The sequence below is a fragment of the Drosophila gunungcola genome, unplaced genomic scaffold (assembly GCF_025200985.1).
Source record: "Drosophila gunungcola strain Sukarami unplaced genomic scaffold, Dgunungcola_SK_2 000048F, whole genome shotgun sequence".
Lineage (NCBI taxonomy): Eukaryota > Metazoa > Arthropoda > Insecta > Diptera > Drosophilidae > Drosophila > Drosophila gunungcola.
This window is the reverse complement of record NW_026453215.1, coordinates 408,954-430,380: the sequence shown is the minus strand read 5'-3', so window position 1 is coordinate 430,380 and position 21,427 is coordinate 408,954. Positions and strand designations below refer to the sequence as shown.

The window sequence follows — 21,427 nt, the reverse complement described above, 5'->3', positions numbered from 1 at the left end:
TTCTGCGAGACTTTCTGTATGCCGTTAGAGAATCTGTGACTGATGGCGTATAGTCATCAGCAGCTCAACTGGCAATTTATTTCTCCTGGGGCACCCCATATGGGAGGCCAGTGGGAAGCTGGTGTCAAGAGCTTTAAGAGTTCGTTTTACAAATCCACAGGCACGCGAAAAGTACACTTTTAAAAAGACCGCTATCTCCCTTACAGAGGATCCAACTGATTTGCTAGCGTTGACACCAGGGCACTTTCTTGTCGGTGAACCTCTTCTGTCCATAGTGGAACCCGAAGCCAAGGGTTCATCAGCAATTCCGCGCTCGATGTAAGGATGAGTACCTTAAAGAGCTCCATAAGCGCAACAAGGGGACATTTTCCACTGAAAATCTCCGCATCGGCGACAGAGGTTCTACTTGCCAGCAACGATTTTCTTGATCCTGCGTGCGGATGTGTATAAAAAGATCATCCAAACTGGTTTTCATTCGGTTGACGAGGGACTGCCAGTGACTTAGCAAAACGTTTGGCTGGATCCTTTCCACAGTCTGCAATCAGTCCTGAAAACAGTTGCAACGTCAGCGGGTGCAAGGATGCGGAATGTTCAGGCGGTCTTCGCTCTCCCGCTTTCAAAGGTCGCGCTCTCTAGCTTCCAGCGTTCCAGCGGGTCTTGGAGAGTTGCGACTGCGCTCATCACATAGAATGAGCTAGTTTTTAAGTTCAGTTCCAAATGTCAGCTGGTGACTTAAACGCCCGGCAGGTCCGTTTTTTCTTTCCACCTCGTTCGCCGATTGTTTTCCTTTTTCACCCCCACAGCTTGCCGCAACTTCCAGCTGCCACCGAAAGCTGCCGACGCCTGGCTGTCACCGCACAACATTCACATTAAATAAAAGACGCGGCTCTCTAAGTGCAAAAGACATAAACTGAATACAGAATAAAAGTCGAGTGTCCCAATTATTACATTAAATAACCAATTTCCAAATATAAACTAGAAAACAATTTTTTAAAGAAGGCTCAAATTTAGCGGAATTGCTCCTGAAATTAGGAAAGTATTTCATAAGTTTCTAATCTTAGTTTTGTTAGTGTACATGACCCTCTGTATTATCTGCTTAGGTATATCGAGGACGACGAAAGCTAGCTTCGGCAAGCCAATGTTTAAATACCCTTGCAGAGTTTGCCGAAGTAACTTTTATACTGCGAGAAATATCCTGAAAAACATAGAATTTTAACCGATTTTACCCTATTGTTCCTATGGGAGCTAGAAGATATAGACGTCCGATTGGCACGCTCTTTCACCCTTATCATTGTATGCATTAAAAAATATGATTTGGAAAGATTCAGGTCAACAGTTTATAAACTGCGCGGAATATGGTGAAAAAATTCAATTTGAACCATTTTGCTCTATTGTTCCTATGGGCACACGCGATTATAATATGCGTAAAAAAATATAATTTGGAAAGATGAACGTCAATATCTATGCACCTATAGGATATAGACGTCCGATCGGGGCTCTTTTCAAACTTGATCTGTGTACACATGTTTTGAGAGGACTGTGAAAGTTTTAGATCGCTAGCTTTTAAACTGAGCTCGCAAACGGACAAGAATATATATACTTTATGGGGTCGGAAACGTCTCCTTCACTTCGTTACAAACTTCTGACCAAAATTATAATACCTTCTGAAAGGGTAAAAGAAAAATTAATCTAAAACGGATTATTTTGAAATAGTTTAAGTAGGTAAGTACATATTAGACACATACCCTCATATTATCCATAAGTTCGTCCTGACTCGAAGCATTTTTTAGTTTATTTAAGTCATCCTCGACGATATGAAGCGATTTTAGTAGCAAATGAACATCTACCATATCAGCTAAAATAAGCAAACGGGTAACAGCTGATAGCAAATTTCTAGCTGCCCGCACCATATTTCCACGCTTTAGGGAACTGCATGGATCTTCAGAAAATTCTCTCGCTGCAACGCTCATGGCATCTCCCGTTTTTTTTACTTCATCCACAGCGGTTAACATTTCTTGTGTGATATCTGGGTTCTCATAAGCAATCTGTTCACCTTTTTGAATAAAATTTTCTGTTGCCTTTTCAACAGCTGCAACTAACGCACTGGCACGTTTTGATTTTCCTATAAATAAATAATGCAAACTATTAAGAAACGTAGTTAATGATAAATATATGGTTAAAAATATCAAACTGGTAGAAGGCAGGGTTTCTGTCAGAAACTTTCTGACCCCTTTCAAGTATATATATTCTTGATCAGCATCACTAGAAGAGTCGATCTAGCCATGTCCATCTGTCCGTCCGTCTGTCCGTCCGTTTTTACGCAAACTAGTCTTTCAGTTTTAAATCTATCTGCATGAAACTTTTCCGAAAGTTGTTTTTCTATTGCAGGTAGTGCATAAGTCGAAGCCGGATCGGACGACCATAGCATATAGCTTCAATAGGAACAATCGGAAAAATAAATAAAACAAATTATAAGTTTGCTGTTTCTTAATTTTTTTTTTAGTTTTTCGATATTACAGAATTTTGGTTTAAATTTTATCAAAATCGGACGACTATAACATAAAGCTCCCATGGGAAGTATTGAACAATTTTTTTTTACTTTAACTTTTTTATTTTAAAATTATTAATAATCAGAGTTACGCTTTTAATTATATTAAAATCCTAAAACGATATCGTATAGCTGCCATAGGAACTATCGAATAAACAAATACGCAAGTAAATCATAATTTTAATGTTTTCGATGTATATGAACTTCGACTTGCCGAAGTTTGCTTCCTTTCTTGTGTGTATTAGTTTACTTAATAGATGAGCTGCCCACAGCTCTAGTTTCAGAAGGGTGTTCCTATTTTTAATGGGATTTATTGCTGTTGCTGGCTACTATTGTAACCAATCTCCCCACTTTTGCATATACCACTGCAGCATATGACTTTTCCAAAGCGTCTGCAAGCCTGGCAGTTTAGTAATCGAAAGCAATCTGCTTTGAATCCATCTCGGTATTCTGATTTTCTCCAATAATAACAGTTTTTCTTTATAATCCGACCATTCATTTGATTATTCCTGAACCCAGCTGTTTTCAGAAATCCAAAGTTTTTGCACAAATAACTTCCCTGTAATAATTACTGAGGCTAACCATCCTTACGGGTCATAAATTGTTTTGGCAAACTCATTTTCATTAATAGTTATAATCTTGTTTTCACCTTTCATCGTAATTTAATTAATTTTGTTGTTCCTTAAATAGAATCCTAACAATATACCTCCCACTTGATTGTCAATTGTGGTAGTTTTAATAAAATTGCTTTCACAAATTTCAGTTTCAATGTCATTTTAATTATCATATTCCACTTCCCAGAATCGTTCCAAATCTTGCAACTATTGAGTGAGTACCCTTAGACTTAGTGCAGCCAGAAATAATCCACCCAAAATGTGTAACTAACAGGCCATTAGTTTTTGCCATACCTTTCTTTAAGATATGTGTATATAAATCTGCTCCAATTATTAAATCAACTCGGCCTGGTTTATTAAAGTCCGGGTCAGCTAAGGAAAAATTTTGCTTTTGCTTTATCTATATTTGCTTTCATTAATTTTGGCAATATAATTGCCTCGGTGACCAATGGCCTTTTAGAGTAATGGGATTTTATTACAATTTTTATTTTATATTTTGATACACATGTACCTTCAGAAGATATTCCACTCTTCCGAGTTTTAGATTTTATTTTTGGCAGTTTTAGTTTTTGTGCTGTCTCTTCTGATATAATAGTGCATTGGGATCCACTGTCAATCAGCTTTTAAAATCGCCATTGGCAAATTTTACTTTAATTCTTGCTGTTGCAAGTGATTCTTGAGTTGCCGTCACACAAGTGTTAGCTTTTTCTCTCTTTTGAATATTAAAATGCAGCATTGTGTGATGGGATTTATTACAAAGCGAATTCAAAAATTCGCTTGTACATCTCTGCCCGTTAAGATGCTTAAGACATCTTGTACATAATTGCACTTTTTTTGCGATATCCAATCGCCCTGCGGGATTCATCCCTTTAAATTTGAGTTACGGAATGTCCCATTATTTTGCAGATTGGGCACCGTTCACTTCATTTTGGAAAATTATAAGGCCTGGAAAAGCGATAATTATTGATAGGCTTTTCTTCCTGAACAGAGAGGCCTGGAAAAAACCATAATTATTGATAGGCTTTTCTTCATGAACAGAGCAAGTCGAACACAGCCGCTGCTCCAAAAAGTCCATAACATCCGATAATTTCTGGATGTCTTTCTTTACTTAAATATGACTCTCATAAAGTTTAAGAGCCTGGGTATTAATTTTTTTAGGGCACCATATGAGCAAATATCACATAAATATCGTCGGACAGAATGGCCTTCAGTTTTAAGTTAAGATATGTATCGCTTTATTAATGGCGCCAATAAAATCTTTAAATTGCCTGACAGAATCAATATTTAAAATAAAAAATTCAATCAGTCGATTAAGCTGATTCAAAAAATTTAAGATTGTTTTCGTACCGCTTGGTTGGAAGTTTCCAAGCGGCATCGTAGTTTTCTGCGGAACTTTTCGCGCTTCGCCTTTTAAAGCAGACTTTAAATAATCACATTTTAGGGAGGTGCTTTGATTCTCCCTTGTATGTATAAACTCGACATACAGTTCTTGAAAGAGGACCCACTCTTTGGCTTCGCCGTCAAATGTGGGCACCTCAACTTTTGGTAGGCTTGGGAAATTTTGTATTTTACCCACCACCTCCAAATTACTAACAACTTTCTCCTTAATTTGCTCATTTATTTCAGTCGAAATATTCTGAATGTCAAATTCCAACTCGCTAGGGGTTAAATCAAAATCTACACTACAAGTTCCGACTTTTTATTTAACTCCTCCGGCCTGAGGAAATGAATTTTATTTTCCTAATTCACAGAGTTTCTCGTTTCTGACTTTGAATTTTTAGGAACGTTTCATTTAAATATTCTCTAAGCTGCTTACATTTACGTTCTAATAACAAATGTCTATGCTCTTTTTTAACTATGCATCTTATTTAAGAGCCGACAGTACCTAGTCTTACCTCTTCTTTGTAAAATTTTCATGGTCAACTGGACCAAGCTTAATTAAAAAATTCCCTTTCTAGCTCGTTAATAATTTCGATATCCTCGTTTGAGAAATTTCTAACACCTTTTTTGCTAATTTCCCTACAGGTTTTGTTTATTTCAGACTGCCTTTAAAGCAGATCAAGATTTGCTCGGACACCATTCTATATATATATTATATTTATATATATAATATATATAATATATAATATATATAATATATATAATATATATAGTTATATAATTATATAATTATATATATATATATAATATAATATATAATTTTTGTTTTGATTTTGTTTTTGTATTTGTTTGTGTATATGATTATTATGATTTTTGTCGTTCACTTATCACAAAAACCGAACAGGGTGCGCCATCTAGAGCTTCGGTATGAAAATAAAACAAAAATTCATGGAAAATGTTTTATGTATATATAGATTGATCCTTTACAATTCATATGGGTTTGTTTGAACACAATATCGACTAAGTCACTACCTTTGTTCTTGATGGCAAAAAGTGTCCTTTTTCGAGTATTTTCTATGACTTTCTCCAGCATATCGGCCGATATATTGTCCATCTCGGTGCGAATACTCTCCTTGAGTTCTGTCATGGTCTTAAACTTGCTTATGTATACTTTGTTTTTTAGATAGTCCCACAAAAAGAAATCCGGCGGGGTCAAATCCGGCGAACGCGGCGGCCAGTCGATATCGCCTCTGTACTTTCGTCGATACGCACGCTTCGTTTTCACTATTGAACGGTCATCGATAAACAAAGTCACCACTTCGATACGCTTTTTTGGTGTTAAGTTATTGATGGTTCAATCGCTTCACAAACGTCAAAGCTAATCAGTGTTTCTATACCGAAGCTCGAGATGGCCCACCCTGTACGGGCTAATGTCCATGGCCTCAAGCACGGCTTACCACGATTTAAAAAAAAATATTGGATTATATAGCAACCTTTAGCTTTATTTCTAGACTAAATAAGGTGTGCTTTAAATTAAAAAAAGATTTTTTTGCATCTTTTTGCTTATAATGTTATACTCTGTTCCTTACCACGGTTGGGGTTTCCCCGATTTTTTATTTTGCTATCTTAGCTGCAGTACATACAGAATTTAAGGAGCTAGTTTCTAACTCTGAGTCTTTTACCACTGGTGGGGGAAAACTGCAGAGTGCCTCGAAGGACCAAACATGAAAATAACGCCCAAATAATGTCACGTCTTCAAAATGTTTTTATTCCATAAAGTTTCTTAGCAAGTAACAAGTAGTGGGAAACAATTTAAGTGATAATATTTGGAGGCTCAAGTGGACTGCACTTAAAGGTTACAAGTGCTAAAAACTGTTCTCTTGCATGGTTTAGGTAACAGATCGTAAATTATGGTTAGATTGACAAAGTGCCATGTGCAGAGCTCATAAAATCTTATAATCGGTATTATTATCTTTTTTATAATATTCCACGGAGTGGATAGTTTATCCCAACTTGGGAAAACATTCTTAAGTGCGATAAGGAAGATCAGTACTACCCTGATATTACTTATAGTTTTTTTTTTTTTTACATATGCATTTTATTTATTGAATCTTCCATGAATTGAGACTAACAATAAGTATATAAAATCTTAAATTAAAAAGCTATATCTGACAGTCAAGTTGACTGACGTGGGATGTAAGGGCTCTAATAACTATTGCTGAGCTGGAAGGTCATTTCGTTGCAATCGGGTCCGGTTGGAAACCCTGGCTAGGCCCCTGGCGAGCTGGTTTGGATGAGAAGTTAGCTTGGTGTGGTAGGACGCCTTTTGTTTTGAAATTTCATCTTTTACGGGTAGAATGCCAAGATCTCTGTGGATGTTGTCGTTCCGAACATACCAAGGTGCCCCAGTGATAGTTCTCAGGATTTTTGATTGTGCTCGCTGAATAATGTCGATGTTACTGCTGCTCGCGTTTCCCCACAATTGGGAGCCGTAAGTCCAGACTGAAGTCCAGGCAGAGGGGGGAGCGAGCGTTTATGAGCCAATGGAGGTTATTCGATTTTAGTTTTAGATGAATTTTCTTAGCTTCGATATGTCTCCGCCATGTAAGTCTTCTGTCAAGGTGGACGCCAAGGTACGTTACATCGTCAGCTTGTGGAAGTGGCGTGTTATTCAGAGTTAGCGGGGAACACGTTTGTCTGTTAAGAGTAAACGTTATGTGTTTACACTTTTGCGCATTTATTTCTATACGCCAGTCTGATAACCACCTCTCCACTACCACGAGATGATCAGCTAGTTGTGCTGTTGCCTGAATTGGGCATTTGGACCGACTTAAGATCGCGGTATCGTCTGCGAATGTAGAAGTAGTTAGCCGCTCGTTCGTGGGAATATCTGCGGTGTAAAGGAGAAATAGAGTTGGACCAAGGCCGCTACCTTGAGGAACCCCAGCCTCTATCGTGTAATCGTCGGATATTGTAGTGTTGCATCTCACGGCGAAGGCTCTGTTGTAAAGGTACGATTCAAGTATCCTGTGAGTGTTTTCCGGTAGTAACGTTCTGATTTTATGCATAAGGCCATCGAGCCAGACTCGGTCGAAAGCCTGCGCAACGTCAAGGAATACCGCACTGCAGTATTTTTGAGACTCGAATGCAGTTCGTATTTCTGTTGTTAATCTGTTAACTTGCTCTATTGTTCCATGGCTCTCTCGAAAGCCAAATTGATGCGCCGGAATAATGTTGTGCTCTTTCAGATATGGGATTATGCGTGTCAAAAGGCATTTTTCGAGCAGTTTTGACAGACACGAGAGTAAACTTATCGGTCTATATGAGGCTGATATTGTGTGATCTTTTCCTGGCTTTGGGATCATTATGATTACCGACTTTTTCCATTTTTTTGGGAAGTAGCCAAGTCGTTTAATCCCGTTAAATAGTTTACAAATTACCTCAACTGCACAGTTTGGGAGTTCAATTAGCATCTTAGGAGTTATTAGATCACCGTCTGGGGCATTTTTTTGTTTTTAATTGCTCGCTGATGATTTTTGCAACTTCGTTTGTTTGGAACAGAATTGGCGCCGTCTCAGTTCCACCGACATAACGTCGATGTGATTTTCGTTCAGAAATTGAGTTATTTCAGGTATATGCCGTGAAACACCGTTGGCGTTCCACAGAGTTATTCGGAGGCTAGGCATAATTTATTTGGACTGCTGAGCTGCAAGCATTTGTAACAAGATATTTTGGTTTTGCATTAGAGTTTGCATGGTGGTTTTCATGAAGGACATAAATTCCATCATATTTTGTTGCAAAGTTATCATCATAGTTTCCATGTTACTTTGTGGCTGTCCCATGGCCTGCTGTATGTTATCAGTTTTCGGCTCTATGTGAGCTGTGCCTGATCCTAGAGCACTGGCGTAGGAAATGCTGTGGTATTTGAAGGGCCAAATGATGACCTGGCTGCTTTTGCGAAGAAAACTTCGGGTGTCATTTGCCGTTGTCGCTCGTTGCATACGACTTTTCATCTTCTTGTAGACTGGACAGCCTCTGAAGTTTGCTGTGTGGTTTCCTTGGCAGTTTACACACTTTTTAGTGAGAGAGTCTCCCTTGTTGGCAGGGCAGGGTTCGGAGCCGTGGCAGTTTCCACAAGCTACACAAACTGACCTGAAGGTGCAGTAAGCCCTGGTGTGTCCGTATTCCTGGCAGTTTGTACATTGCACTGGCCCGTTCCGTTTGTGTGGCTCTTCTACTGTGATCCTAAGGTGCAGAAGGTACTGCAACTTGTAGATCGGGTGCACTGCGTTTTTTTTCAAAGTTCTGCTGTCTGGCTCCAGCTCGACCTTGAAGAGTGGTTGCGGCTTCTTGTTTTCGTTCATAATGTTTATAACATTTTTGGCGCAAAAACCGTTTTCTTTTAAAGCCTCTATAATTTCAGAGGGGGTCACATCGGGTTCTATTCCCTTGAGGACAACTTGTAAGCCCTTGCAACTTTTCAGCTGGTACGTGTAGTAATTCTTTTTGGCATCGTTTAGGTACTTCGACACTGCTCGGAAATCATCTGCGGTTTTGGTTTGAAGTTTGGTTTCGCTTATATTCCCTTTCATAAGCGGAATAACATGAAAGTTATCCTTCCCGACAAGCTCAACTATTTTATTGAATAGGACGTTGGAGATCTTCTCCCGAATAAAGATAGGTGGGGGCTTAAGTTTCTTTGGGGCTAATTCTTCGTACTCTGTTTCAGGCTCCGCCAGAATGGAATATCTGTTTTCATTTAATGGCCCGAGATTTTCAGGGCCTTTGTTGGTACGGTTTATTTTGGGCATATTGCCGTCAGATTTTTTTGGGGGGGTTTGCTTGCGCTTGGAAATCACTTATAGTGAAAGCCACTCAAGTGGCTGCTATGTTCAGCTCATATACTTATATATGACAATATTTTGTGGGGAAAGTCAAACACAGTAAACTCATTCATATTTTGGGCAATTGAAACCACTGTTTACGAAAATATTTTCAACAAGAAAAAAATTTATATTTTAACATAGAAGACTTTTTATAATTTGCTGAAACAAAACTTACCACAGACGGAAAATAACTGAATTATATTCACGCCTCTCACAGCCAAACAAAAAAGGGGATTCACTTGAAACTTGGTACAGATGCTAGGGAAGAGTGTACCAACATAACAAAACAAAAAAAAACGATAATCAAAAATATGTTGCTCGCGAAATTTGAAAAGTCACCTTCGTGTGTTCTAACGGTCATTCGGGACAGCTTAACTGTCAACAGAAGGTCTGTGGCTGGCTAACATACTGCTTTCCGGTTCAGTTTTAATTTGTCTCTTAGTACGTGAGCATCATAAAAATATGGAACCCTATCCGAAAACGAGCAAATCTGCGAGCGTAGTAGCCACGGAAGCGCAAATTCCAAGCCAATCAATTTTGAATGTTTCTCATCGTACCATGGAGAAGTTAATACGATCCGCAGTCTGCAGAAATTGGCATCTGCGAACGACGAACGACGTTATAGTTTATCCGTCTCATTGTTACCGCATAATTGAGTTTGTGTGTGTGTTTTTGTCAATTTCGGAGTTGGCTATTTGCAATTTGTGAAAGCAAAGAATAACGTTCGCCGAAAGCAGTCATCGAAGTCTAAGATTTAAAATTATTTTGTCGTGTCGCTGCGGTAAACGAGAAATCCAATCCGGGCCGTTGATTCACACCGGCAACGAAATCAACAGATGAATTGTGTTCGTCTCAAGGCATAGGCTTACCAAAATCGACGTATGACAAAATCGTGTTACATGTGAATATAAACGATATTTGAAAGTGCGTGCAAGAGTGCTGTCGAAGAGGAAAAAATAACTAAATGTGCAAGAATGAAAGACCAGCTGACCATTCGGGCAATGGATCGTGGAAGAAACGTGGATTCACTTCACTGTATGGTGTAACTACACTTATTGGCTACTACAGTGGCAAAGTGATGGATCTCGATATTTAAAGCGGACAAGAAAAATACCTTGAACGACGACGAGTATGAAGAATGGTATAAAACTCATAAAGTTGTTCTTCGAATCACGCAGGCTCCGCCGGAAAGATGGAAGTTGATTCGATCAACAAATTGTTCTCAAGATCCATCTTGAAATTTGGAGTAATGTAAAGCAACTATATTGGCGACAACCACTCCAAAACATTTCTTGGCATCGTGAAGAATAATCCATACGGCGACAAGTGTGCAGTGATCAAAAACAAGTTCGTGGGACACGTACAAACGCGCATGGGTACTCGTCTCCAAAACAAGAGAAAAGAACAAAAACTCGGTGGAAAAAAGCGACTCACAGAGACTGTAATAAAAAAAACAAACAATGTGTTACGGTCTCGCGATTCGAAGAAATTGAAACTCTGTAGAAGGTATGAGAAGTGCAATAATGGCGACCGTTTTTTTTTATATATAAATTGCGTCGACAATGTTGAAAAACATATTCGTCCTATATATAAAGAATTATCAAAGGACGATTTATTAAAAAGGTGCTTGGGTGGACACACGCAGAATGCAAACGAGTCATGCAATTTAACATTGCGGTGCCTGACGCCCAAACAACTTCATTCAAGGGTTAAAATAGTTGAGGTTGCTGCTTTCATCGCTGGTGGGATGTTTAATAAAGGCTACAATCCAGTATTAAAGATTATGCATTTATTAGACTTAAAAATTGCGCTCCAGTGCAAACATTTTTGCGTTAAACTAGACGAGCATCGCATCACGCGTCAAAACAGGCGCTTCATTGGTGACTAAAGAGGTGAGAACAGCCCGACGAATGGAGCAATTGTCCGGAAACTAATTTTTGAAGCGCCCGAAGGACAGTTATATGGAGCAGGAATCGGTGATTAGCATAATAATAGGGTAATTCAAGAAATTTACGATTTTTTGTCAACGAAAACTTTGACACACGATTTCACGGATTTCCATGTTTATGATTTTTTCAAATTGGTGGGAAAGAAAGGAAAAAAAGTTAGCATAGGACGAAACGAATGAAAATACGTTGTATTTGGAATTAAATTCTCTTCTAGGTGAACCTAAAATACCTTAAGAAGGTTAACATGAATCCGGTTTTTAAACGATTTAAAGTAAATTTTTTTTTATTAATTAATTTTTTTTAATCTGCGAAAATGTTTTGAATTTTTCACTTTTTGTTGAATTTTCTTGGTTCACCTAGGAATTACACTATTGAAAATTAAAAATTTCGTTGGTTTTTTTTTTTTTAGATGAATATTGCGACCTGTATCTTGCACGCTCGAGGCGCCTCCGTAAATTTCTTCAAACATGAAGAATATCTAATGTATAATAATAAAAAAAATTTGAGAAAACTCTTCAAATATATAGTAAATCCTAAAAGTTTAATTTCAATCAGACATTTCTTTCCTTTCCAAAAAAAATCCTTGAAAATATAGATTTTTTGAAGCCTCAAAAGCAAGGTCCCCGTTTACCTGACGGCAGAATAACCGAAATTAGATGGTAAGACTATCGCTACAGACGGTCAAGGAACGAAAGTTGAACAACTCGCCGGTTCAGTACCTTCACTCAGAAATGAAGGAACTGTAGAATTATCCCTGAGGTGTGGATCCGCCATCGTCCTATTGTGACTTATAATAGGACTGACCACAGAATTTATTCAAAGGCGTCGACCAACAGAAGACAAAGCTGCTTCCACAAAAGCACATTAGAAAACATCTCCTTCTGGATCTAAACTCTTTTATGTTGCGACCGAGGACAGTCGCGTTTATGGAGGGAATTAACTATTCCCAGAACGCTGATACGCAAGTACAACTCAGAATATTAGCGCAGAAAACATTACAATAACAATCAGAAGCGTGTGCCTGAAAGTATTGAAATGCCCTGAATAGATTTCAACCGAACCGAAGCCGCGCCCAGCGATCTTGATGTTTTTCTGCTGACGATCGTCGGGAACCTACAAAACACGATTTAAATCGTTGATTAAACCACATCAGCAAGTACATCCACCAACTATGATAATTGTAAAATTGAATCAGCCAATTATAATAAAGAACGGTACACTGCAACAGAGTAGTTGTTGTTTTAAATCGTTTATCTTTATCTTTAACAAAGCTCTGTATAATAAAGTTTATTTTTGTAATACAAAATTCCGAACTAAATGTTAACTTATATAAGTTAACACACACAGTTCACATAAATAGAAACTGAGGAATTGCATGCCGTATCCTGTGGCCTACATGCCCAACAATACATCCGCTGACAACTGCCCGGGCCCGGCCAGAACACTTGCGCAACTAGTTAGCGTTTGCTGACTCGGAACCTTGGCGACTGCGCTGCGGCCAAACGAAGACGTCAAGCTGCAGGCGGACCAGACCAATAAGTTAGTCTTCATTCGTATTCCGCAGTCTTAGCTGTGCCAATACAAATTGTGACCAAACTTACTATATTTAAAATAGCCTTTGCCTGTGCGGGCTTATGTGAAATAAATGAATTAATAAAGAATTAATTATTAATAGACGCCCAAATTAACCGAACTCACAAAGTAAAAAGCAGTCCACCAAAAATTTATTTGCAAAATAAAAACTGCAACAAAAAAATTAAGAACAAAAGTGCACAAAAATTTAAAAATATTAAGCTGCAACCAAAGTGCAACCATCTAAATAAAAGTGAAATCAATAAAGTGCATCAAATATTTGCAAAGAAAAAGGCAACATTTCGAAATAAAAGTGAACCAATAAATTTAAAAAATAAAAAAATACAAGTACAACCAGCAGTGAAATCAATAAAGTGTATCCAAAATTTGCAAAGTGAAAACTGCAGAATTACGAAATAAAAGAGCAGCAAAAAATTACAAACAAAGTGCAGCTAAATAAAAGTGCAACGTCCACTTCAAATACAAAAAAAACTTTTTGAAACAAAATTTTTTTTTTTTTTAAGTTTGATGTTTGATTGACATCGACCACGTCTTATCAGGCGAAAAAGTTGTAGAGTATAAAAAACTTTTAGTAACAAAGCTCAAAAGACAAGGAACAGAACATTAGGAATATAACCAGTAACCATACAACCATTAACCATACAACCACTAACCATACAACATATAGACTGGTCATTTCATACAACGAATTTGGACACAAACAGATTGAAAGCGGGAGGCCTCCGTGACCCCGTGCTCACAGCAGCAGGCCCCTGCACTTCGTGTGCGTTCGGGTTTTTTGCTCTCTCATTCTTATTCTCATTTTTATGCTCGCGCACTCAGTCTTTCAATCGCAGAGAGGCGCTTTTTGAAGAAAGCTGCCCTGCGCTTGAATTCGTCTTTGTATGTATGATCATGCATATACGGGAGCATGTGTGCGTTTATTTCATTTCGGCGCATCAAGAATATTTTGTCTTTTGCAACTTTTCAAACTTGGTACCCTAAGAATATGGGCGTATTTACTATTGGGTTATGATAAAAATATGAATATTATATGTTATAATATATTTCTTAAAACACCGACTGCTCTTCAGTGGTTGAGAAAACTTCAAACTAAATCAGCTCTTGTCGATGTAAGTAACCAACCAAAGATCACTAAACATAACATTTAAAACAAGTGTCCTAAAAGCCCGCTCCCCTTAAAAGCAATCGTCGGTAGGGTATGCAGGCACCAACCACTCGCAAAACATCGACAATCGCAGTCGCGTCACTTAAAACACCGACTGCTCTTCAGTGGTTGAGAAAACTTCAAACAAAATCACCTTTTGTCGTTGTTTTGCGAGCGGTCTTTAAGGACACTTGTTTTGAATGTTATGTTGTTGTTAAATGGATGGGTGATCTTACTTAATATGGATTATTCCTCACAAACCGAACGGACTTTGAAAAATAATAAGTTTTCACATTTTTGATTTGCCTTAATTTTTTTTTTTTACAGATACTATGTGGCAAACAAGTAAACACGTGTATCAGATTTTCTAAAACAAAAAATTTTTTTAGTTATAATACTACAAAGTTAATAAGTTTTTAATTTCTTAAAAATAAAAACAAATATAGATTTCAAAAATTATTTTAAGACTTCTCCCCACAACGATTATTTACTAGGAGAGTTGCTCAAGCCATGTCCGTTACTACGCCAACTAGTGTCTCAGTTTTAAATCTATCTGCATGAAACCTTCCCAAAGTTGTCTTTCTATTGCTGCTACCCGCAATAAGTCGGAACATTTCAGAATAACGATTTAAATTTCATTAATATCGGATGACTATATCATATAGCTCCAACAGGAAAAATAGAAAACTCTAAAATAAATAAATTTTAAAAAATTTACTTTCTCTATTCAATAATTGGGTATTACAGAATTAAGCTTTTAATTTCATTCAAATCGGAAAACGACATCATAGCTTCAATATTTTTGAACATAGACGCTAATAAATCATAATTTTAATGTTTTCAAGAAGCCGATGTTTGTTTCCTTTCATGTTTAAATCTTTATTTGCTTTCATTTTCAAGAAATAAAAAACTTATTGATTTAAAAAAAAATTGTGGTGGTAGAATAAGTTATGGAGAAATAAATGCAAAAAAAATGAAGTCGAAACTACAGCCGAACATATAAAATTTCATTCAAAGGGTATTTTATGGTATGTGTGGTATTTTTAAAAATTTTGTAATATAACTAAAAAAATATTTTTTTCTTTTTCAAAACCCAGATACCCGTGTTTACTGACAAATATGTCACATAGAATCTGTAAAAAAAAACTTCAGGCAAATCAAAAATGCGACTTATTAAAGGTTTTCGGTTTTTAAAAGATATGTACTTGTTTTTAATGGTCAAAACATTATCTACAAACTAAACTCTTTACAAAAGATTTAAAAATAACAAGTATAAATAAATACTATCATTAACCCACAACAAGAACGGAATATATACTCAAATTAAAAAAAAAACAGCAATATGTAATACTTTGTCCAGATGCTGTTCCAGTTTTTACTTCCGAAAGAATCCCATGGTTTCGAATTTCCCAGATCTTTTGAAGATTTCACTTCCGAACAATCAGCACGGAATCGAATTTTACTCCGTTACGGTAACTTTCCGACAAGCAATTGGCTATCGGATTTTATCCTACCAACAAAGAACTTAATTGTTTTAAAATACTTTGCGATATTGGTTAGTTCGTAATTTACTTTTTATAAATTATTTTGTGTTTGCACCTTTGAATCGGTTCTATTGCAGCCTTTGTCATTTTTGGAAACGGATTTGAAAGGCATAGTGCAGGTCTGTCACAGTACAAAAAAAGAAATATTTTCTTGGGTTTTATTTTAAATAGGCCCTTTTGTGTTCGTTTAAATAAACGTATTTAATCTAAGTTAAATTAAAAGGAGTTTTTGCTTTAATTAGAGCTTAATTTTATGAATTATTTGCGCGAAATGTGTTTCGGAGCATTCTACTCTATACATATGTATATCGCCTAAATTGTTCAGTTCAACTGCGAGCCCCTGTACTACTATTCGCCCGGTTTATGGCATGTGTACATCAAAAAGAAAAGTAAAGTAAGCTCCCTAATGTTCCGTTTATCACCTTCTCATTGATGAATCAACGGAAAATATGCATCACCTGTATATGATCTTCGTTTGCTACGATTGTCGATTGAGAAATTGTAATGCATTTCGGAACTGCAAAGCTGATACAAATTACGATGTACATATATGTACACATATGTGCATATGTATATGCAAACGGTTAAGTACATATATCAGTAACTTTACTTAAACGATATAAATTGACGATTAAATTATCTCTGTGATTTAATTAGTTTTTGAAATATATAAATAGCCAGAATTTACCTTTTTTCTTCTTGCTTGGACCTTTGGTATTAACAAGAGTTGTAACTTGAAGTACAAGAGGTTCTAGAGTTTTTTCAACTGACATTGTACGAATCTCCAAATTTTTTGGGTCCCATTTTAAAGCTATTTGTCCGAAATCGGTTAACGTTCCCATTTTTAGGGGTATAATTATAAAATTCACTTTTTTCCCAAAAAAATGCTTTGCGTATCGCTTTGTGTATATTGACGACGCCTTTTTCGATAACTGATACTTATGGGAGGTTTGGAAGAACGAAAGGTGGGCAATCAGATTATACCATATTTCCACAGAAGCACATACATTAATCATATATTTTAGTAATTTTTATAGCCTTATAGCGTATTTCCACCATCCGTTGAAGGAATGGTCCATTAAGTTTTGCCTTTCCAAAAACTTCCCAGTCAGTCCGCCGTTAAAATTTGACGGAGTTTGACGGATTAACGTTTTAACGAGCCGCAGCTGTTTAGATCAGCAAAAATCGGAAGATGGAACGTGGATGTGCTCTGTGGAAATCTTAGTTTCACATATGTTGAAAATCCCAACCGTTTCCAACGGATAGACCACTGATGCGGCAAGGGAATCAGGTTATAATAGTAAACGTAGTATATTTTGATCACTTAAAAACGGTCCTTTTAAATTAATATTTACATTATTTTTTGGGGGAACAATGAGAAAACTGTGAAAAAGTATTAGCCTGACTCCATTTCCGCATTAGTAGACTTTTTAAATGTGCCTGATTTCATTGGCGCATAAGCTCTAAACTAATGCTACTCCGAAATGATAGTGGCACGATCAGCTGATCTGAGCTAATTTTATTAAAATTAATGAATATGTGTGAGTTTACTCAACTCTTTAATGCTCAGCATGAAAATCCGTAATGCGACCGAGGCATTTGCCAACTTGGACGTCAAGGAAGATAAACCGATGGTGTTGTTTAACGGGTTTGCAATGGAGACCACCACAGTTTCTAAAAAGGACAAGGATCACCGTATGTGTGGGAGTTATTTCCTGCCAGAGATCCAGCTCTAATGCGTTGTGGTACTGCGAGTAGAATTTGCAGCGTGCGCTCTTGTATTCAGTCATTTTTATACAAAATATATTTTAAATTCGAAGGAAATCAAATAGTACGCCTACCTTGCGTATAGAAAACAGCTGTTGTAGTGATGGCACGAATAAAGTATCGTTAAAGATCGGTGTTTTCAGGTATTTTTTCTAAAAACGTTCGCATATTATCGCATTTATTTTAATGCGCCAATAGAATCAGGCTTTAAGACCCCAATTCACTGTCACCATCGTTTCCCCAAAAATAATACTGTTATGTGTATTGGCTTATATACGAACCTATATTGACGGCAGACGGTAAACGATGGCCGGAGCTTTATGTGAATGAGAGTTTCACTTTTTCACCACCTTCTCATCGTACCCCCAAAAATACTGTAAAGTCATTTTGCTACCGGGGCTTTACTTTTTCACCGCGTTCTCATTGATCCTCCAAAAAATACTGTAACTTGAAAAGGCTATAATAATGGCCTGAGACTACACTAAAAATACTCGGTGAAACAGCTTGGGATAGGAATTTTATTTGCACCATCATTGATGATAGATGGTAGTCAACCTACGGTGTTCCTACCTCAAGCTGTTTTCCGAAAGTTTTTAATATATTTTGAGCCCATCACCTACCTATTTGTCCTTTAAAATTGAAATGCCGGTCATCGGAACAGGTTAATATGATTTCTATTTGCTTATATATTTGTTTGTCTAAGAAATGACTTACTTAAATTAAAACAAAGTTTTCTTTTATAATTAAAAGAGGAAATACCTAAAAGTTTTAAATAACAAGAATGCAGAATTAAAATTGAAATAAGGAAGAAATTATTTTAATTTGTAGTAATATTTCAGGCAGGTTATCTTTTAATTTCCAATTTTTTTAATATATTATCCCAGCGCTACAAGCACATACTTATTGTTAAGGTACTGGTCATTATACTTAAAAAAAAAAATAGATATAAACATTGTTGACTTAAGAATTAAAATTTTTTTTATTTTCTTTTGTTTCTTTTTAGTTTGCTGAGATATTGCAGAAATGAGCTTGCTACTGAGATACATTGGTTCGTGGCTGGACACCATTTAATAGAAGTAATTTATAGTTTTATATTTAATTCATGACTTTAAATTAAAGTCAAGAATTTTATTTGTCAGGTGTGATACATAGTCAAATCTATTCAAATTTAACACATAACGAAAAATTGAGTTAAATGCTAATGTTATTTTGCATATATATTGCGAGTCGCAATGACCAAATATTTTATCACCGTAGAATGGTATAGGAACGAGAATGGTTTTGGCGATTAGCAGCTTTATATCTACGGACAGGAATAATTTTGTATCGGAAAGTTTACGTAGCGCGCCATATGTTCGCCGTGTAGCTGTTCTTAAGTGCTTGCTATAAGAAAATGTGTTACTAAATGTAATTCCCAAATTTACTGCGTGTTCTAGGTGTAGAGTTGAAGTAAAAACAGTTCTTTTGACGATGACAATATAATTAGATTTTGCCTATTCCTAAGCTATTCAATTCCTTCCATTTATATTTCATGGAGGGATTGTTGTTAAATAGCTCAAAGAAGTTGGGTCGACTAAAATCGAATTTTCGAAATTTGAAAAGCGGAATCGTTTGCCCACTTTTTCCCACCAATTAGTTTTTTTTTGCCCACCTCCAGTTTTGAAAACATGGGAAGTTCGAAAATTTTCGAAGATTTTCGAAAACATAAAAGTTGACTTTTTAAAATTTTTTTTTTAATCGCAAGAGAAACGTTTGCCCGCGTTTGCCCACCTTTTAGAATTTTGAAAAAGTAAAAACTTTAGAAAATATAGAACTTTTAAGTTTTCATAATTTTTTACCCAATAAAAAATTATTTGCCGAAGGCAAAAAACAATTTTTTCTTAAAATTTTATAATCAAAAAAAAATTATAAGAGGTGGGCAAACGAATTTTTTTTTAGATTCTGAAATTTTAAGAGGTGGGCAAACATGGGCAGTTTTTATTTCTTCGAAAAAACTATTTTAAGGGGTGGGCAAACGACTTTTGTCGGAAAAAATCATTTTTAATAGGTGAGCAAACGATTTTTGTAAAAAAAAAACATATTTTTTAGAGGTGGGCAAACGATTTTTTTTTAAATTCTTAAATTTTAAGGGGTGGGCAATCATGGGTATCTTTTATTTTTTCGAAAAAACTATTTTTAAGGGGTGGGCAAACGATTTTTTTTGGAAAAATGAATATTTAAGAGGTGGGAAAAGTTTTTTGTTAAAAAAACATATTTTTAAGAGGTGGGCAAACGATTTTTTTTTAAATTCTTAAATTTTAAGAGGTGGGCAATCATGGGCATCTTTTATTTTTTTGAAAAACTATTTTTAATAGGTGGGCAAAAATGGGCAGTTTTTATTTTTTCGAAAAAAATTTTTTTTTTTGCCTTCGGCAAATGGTTTTTTATTGGGTAAAAAATTATGAAAATTTAAGAGCTCTATATTTTCTAAAGTTTTTACCTCTTCAAAATTCTAAAAGGTGGGCAAACGTAGGCAAACGATGTCTTGCGATTAAAAAAAAAAATAAATTTAAAAATTCAACTTTTATGTTTTCGAAAATCTTTGAAAATTTTCGAACTTCCCATGTTTTCAAAACTGGAAGCTGGCAATACAAACTAATTGGTGGGCAAAAGTGGGCAATTAAATACAACCAACGCCTCACCCCTCGGCGTCGTGAACGATAACGACGAGAACGGGAGGATCCCCAGGAACCAGTGGGGCTTGATTCGGAAGGAACTAACACGGGTCTCTCTAAAGGTCCTTGATGAGAAACGGTCGGCAGCCTTGGCCAAGGGCCAGGGCGGGGATTCTGGCTGAAACCTCCGACCCCGAAAAGGTGCTCAAGATTTTTACCCGCTTTACGGAAAATATGCCGGACAACAACCTGGCAGCCTGTGCGTCATATGAACCCCTCAGTAATGACGAGATGGAACCGGATGAGTGAACGAATAACACAGGCTATGTGTCGACCGACACAGAACTTGCTGAGTCCTCAAATGTTTGCACACTCTAGCCGACAACAAGAGCAGACTGTCGGACGTTCTAAAGGAGTTAGAGGCCAACCACAATTACTCCAAATGATGCAAGTCCTGAAAATAACTTGGACTCAAACTTGCACACCACTCAAAGGAAGCCACAGCTGACCTCCTAAAGTGCCTGGAGACAGGCGCAATAGTTGTAATTGTCATTCAAAAAATTTGGATAGTGGGAAACAAAATCTGTGGACTTAAAATCCCCAGATATAGCAAATTTTACAACAGTGGTAAGGACAAAACCAAAATCTGCATTCGTATTAAGTCACACCTAAATGCTTATCTTCTTCCTCACTTTAGCGACGGGGACCTCACAACGGTCAGACTAGAGCTAGGCAGCCACACAAGACATACCATCGCATCTTTTTACCTAGCCCATGACCACAAACACCATATTGCAAGAACGAGTCCATGCTACCTCAACAAAGGAACTCGCCCTAGGAGCGGACGCAAACTTGTCAAACTTACATATCTGCAATAAAGGTAATGAAAGGTAGAAGGGAAGTTTTGGATATTAGCCTATCCTCCTAGATCCTGATTGACCGAATCGGGGACTCCTTCTCCGACCACTGTTACATAGAATTTACCATAGACATACTATACCTAAGCCCCACGAATATATCCAATCTTAGGAAAATTAACTGGGGCTGCTACACAAAAACCGTAGCCACTAACCTAGAGACCCTCCCTTCTTTAACTTTAACTCCCAACACCCGGAAAGAACTTGAGAAGGTTGTCGACATCCTCACAGACACCTGCGGTGAGGCCTTGAAAAAGCCTGCACCAGTAGGAAGGTCAAATCTACCCATAAACCCCTATGGTGGTGTAAACAACACCACCGAGGCAGCTCGGCTAAGGAAGATCCTACCTAAATCTCCTACCGCCATAGGATATCTAAAAAAACCTACAAGCCATTGGACAGAAGAAACTCTAGAGCTGCTTCTAGGC

The 21,427-nt window shown here is 36.9% G+C and overlaps 1 protein-coding gene and 1 long non-coding RNA gene across 4 annotated transcripts in view; one reads left to right on the top strand and one right to left on the bottom strand.

Moving 5' to 3' along the window:
* LOC128264023 (catenin alpha) overlaps positions 1 to 16,598 on the bottom strand; it is a 184,434-nt gene extending 167,836 nt beyond the window's left edge. The window contains exons 1-2 of one of the 2 annotated variants that reach the window (XM_052999305.1): positions 16,350 to 16,598; positions 1,746 to 2,122 (exon numbers count right to left, since the gene is read on the bottom strand). In XM_052999305.1, coding sequence (XP_052855265.1) covers positions 1,746 to 2,122; positions 16,350 to 16,503 — 531 coding nt within the window. In that variant the 5' untranslated portion in view covers positions 16,504 to 16,598. Of the gene's footprint in view, positions 1 to 1,745; positions 2,143 to 16,349 lie in introns of both variants that reach the window. The other variant, XM_052999306.1, reaches the window with a different exon arrangement.
* Positions 1 to 19,097, top strand: part of LOC128264025 (uncharacterized) — a 128,184-nt gene extending 109,087 nt beyond the window's left edge. The window contains exons 1-3 of one of the 2 annotated variants that reach the window (XR_008268638.1): positions 3,315 to 3,376; positions 18,432 to 18,504; positions 18,568 to 19,097. This is a non-coding gene — a long non-coding RNA (uncharacterized LOC128264025). Of the gene's footprint in view, positions 1 to 3,314; positions 3,377 to 18,431; positions 18,505 to 18,567 lie in introns of those variants that run through there. The other variant, XR_008268637.1, reaches the window with a different exon arrangement.
* Positions 19,098 to 21,427: the final 2,330 nt, after the last annotated feature.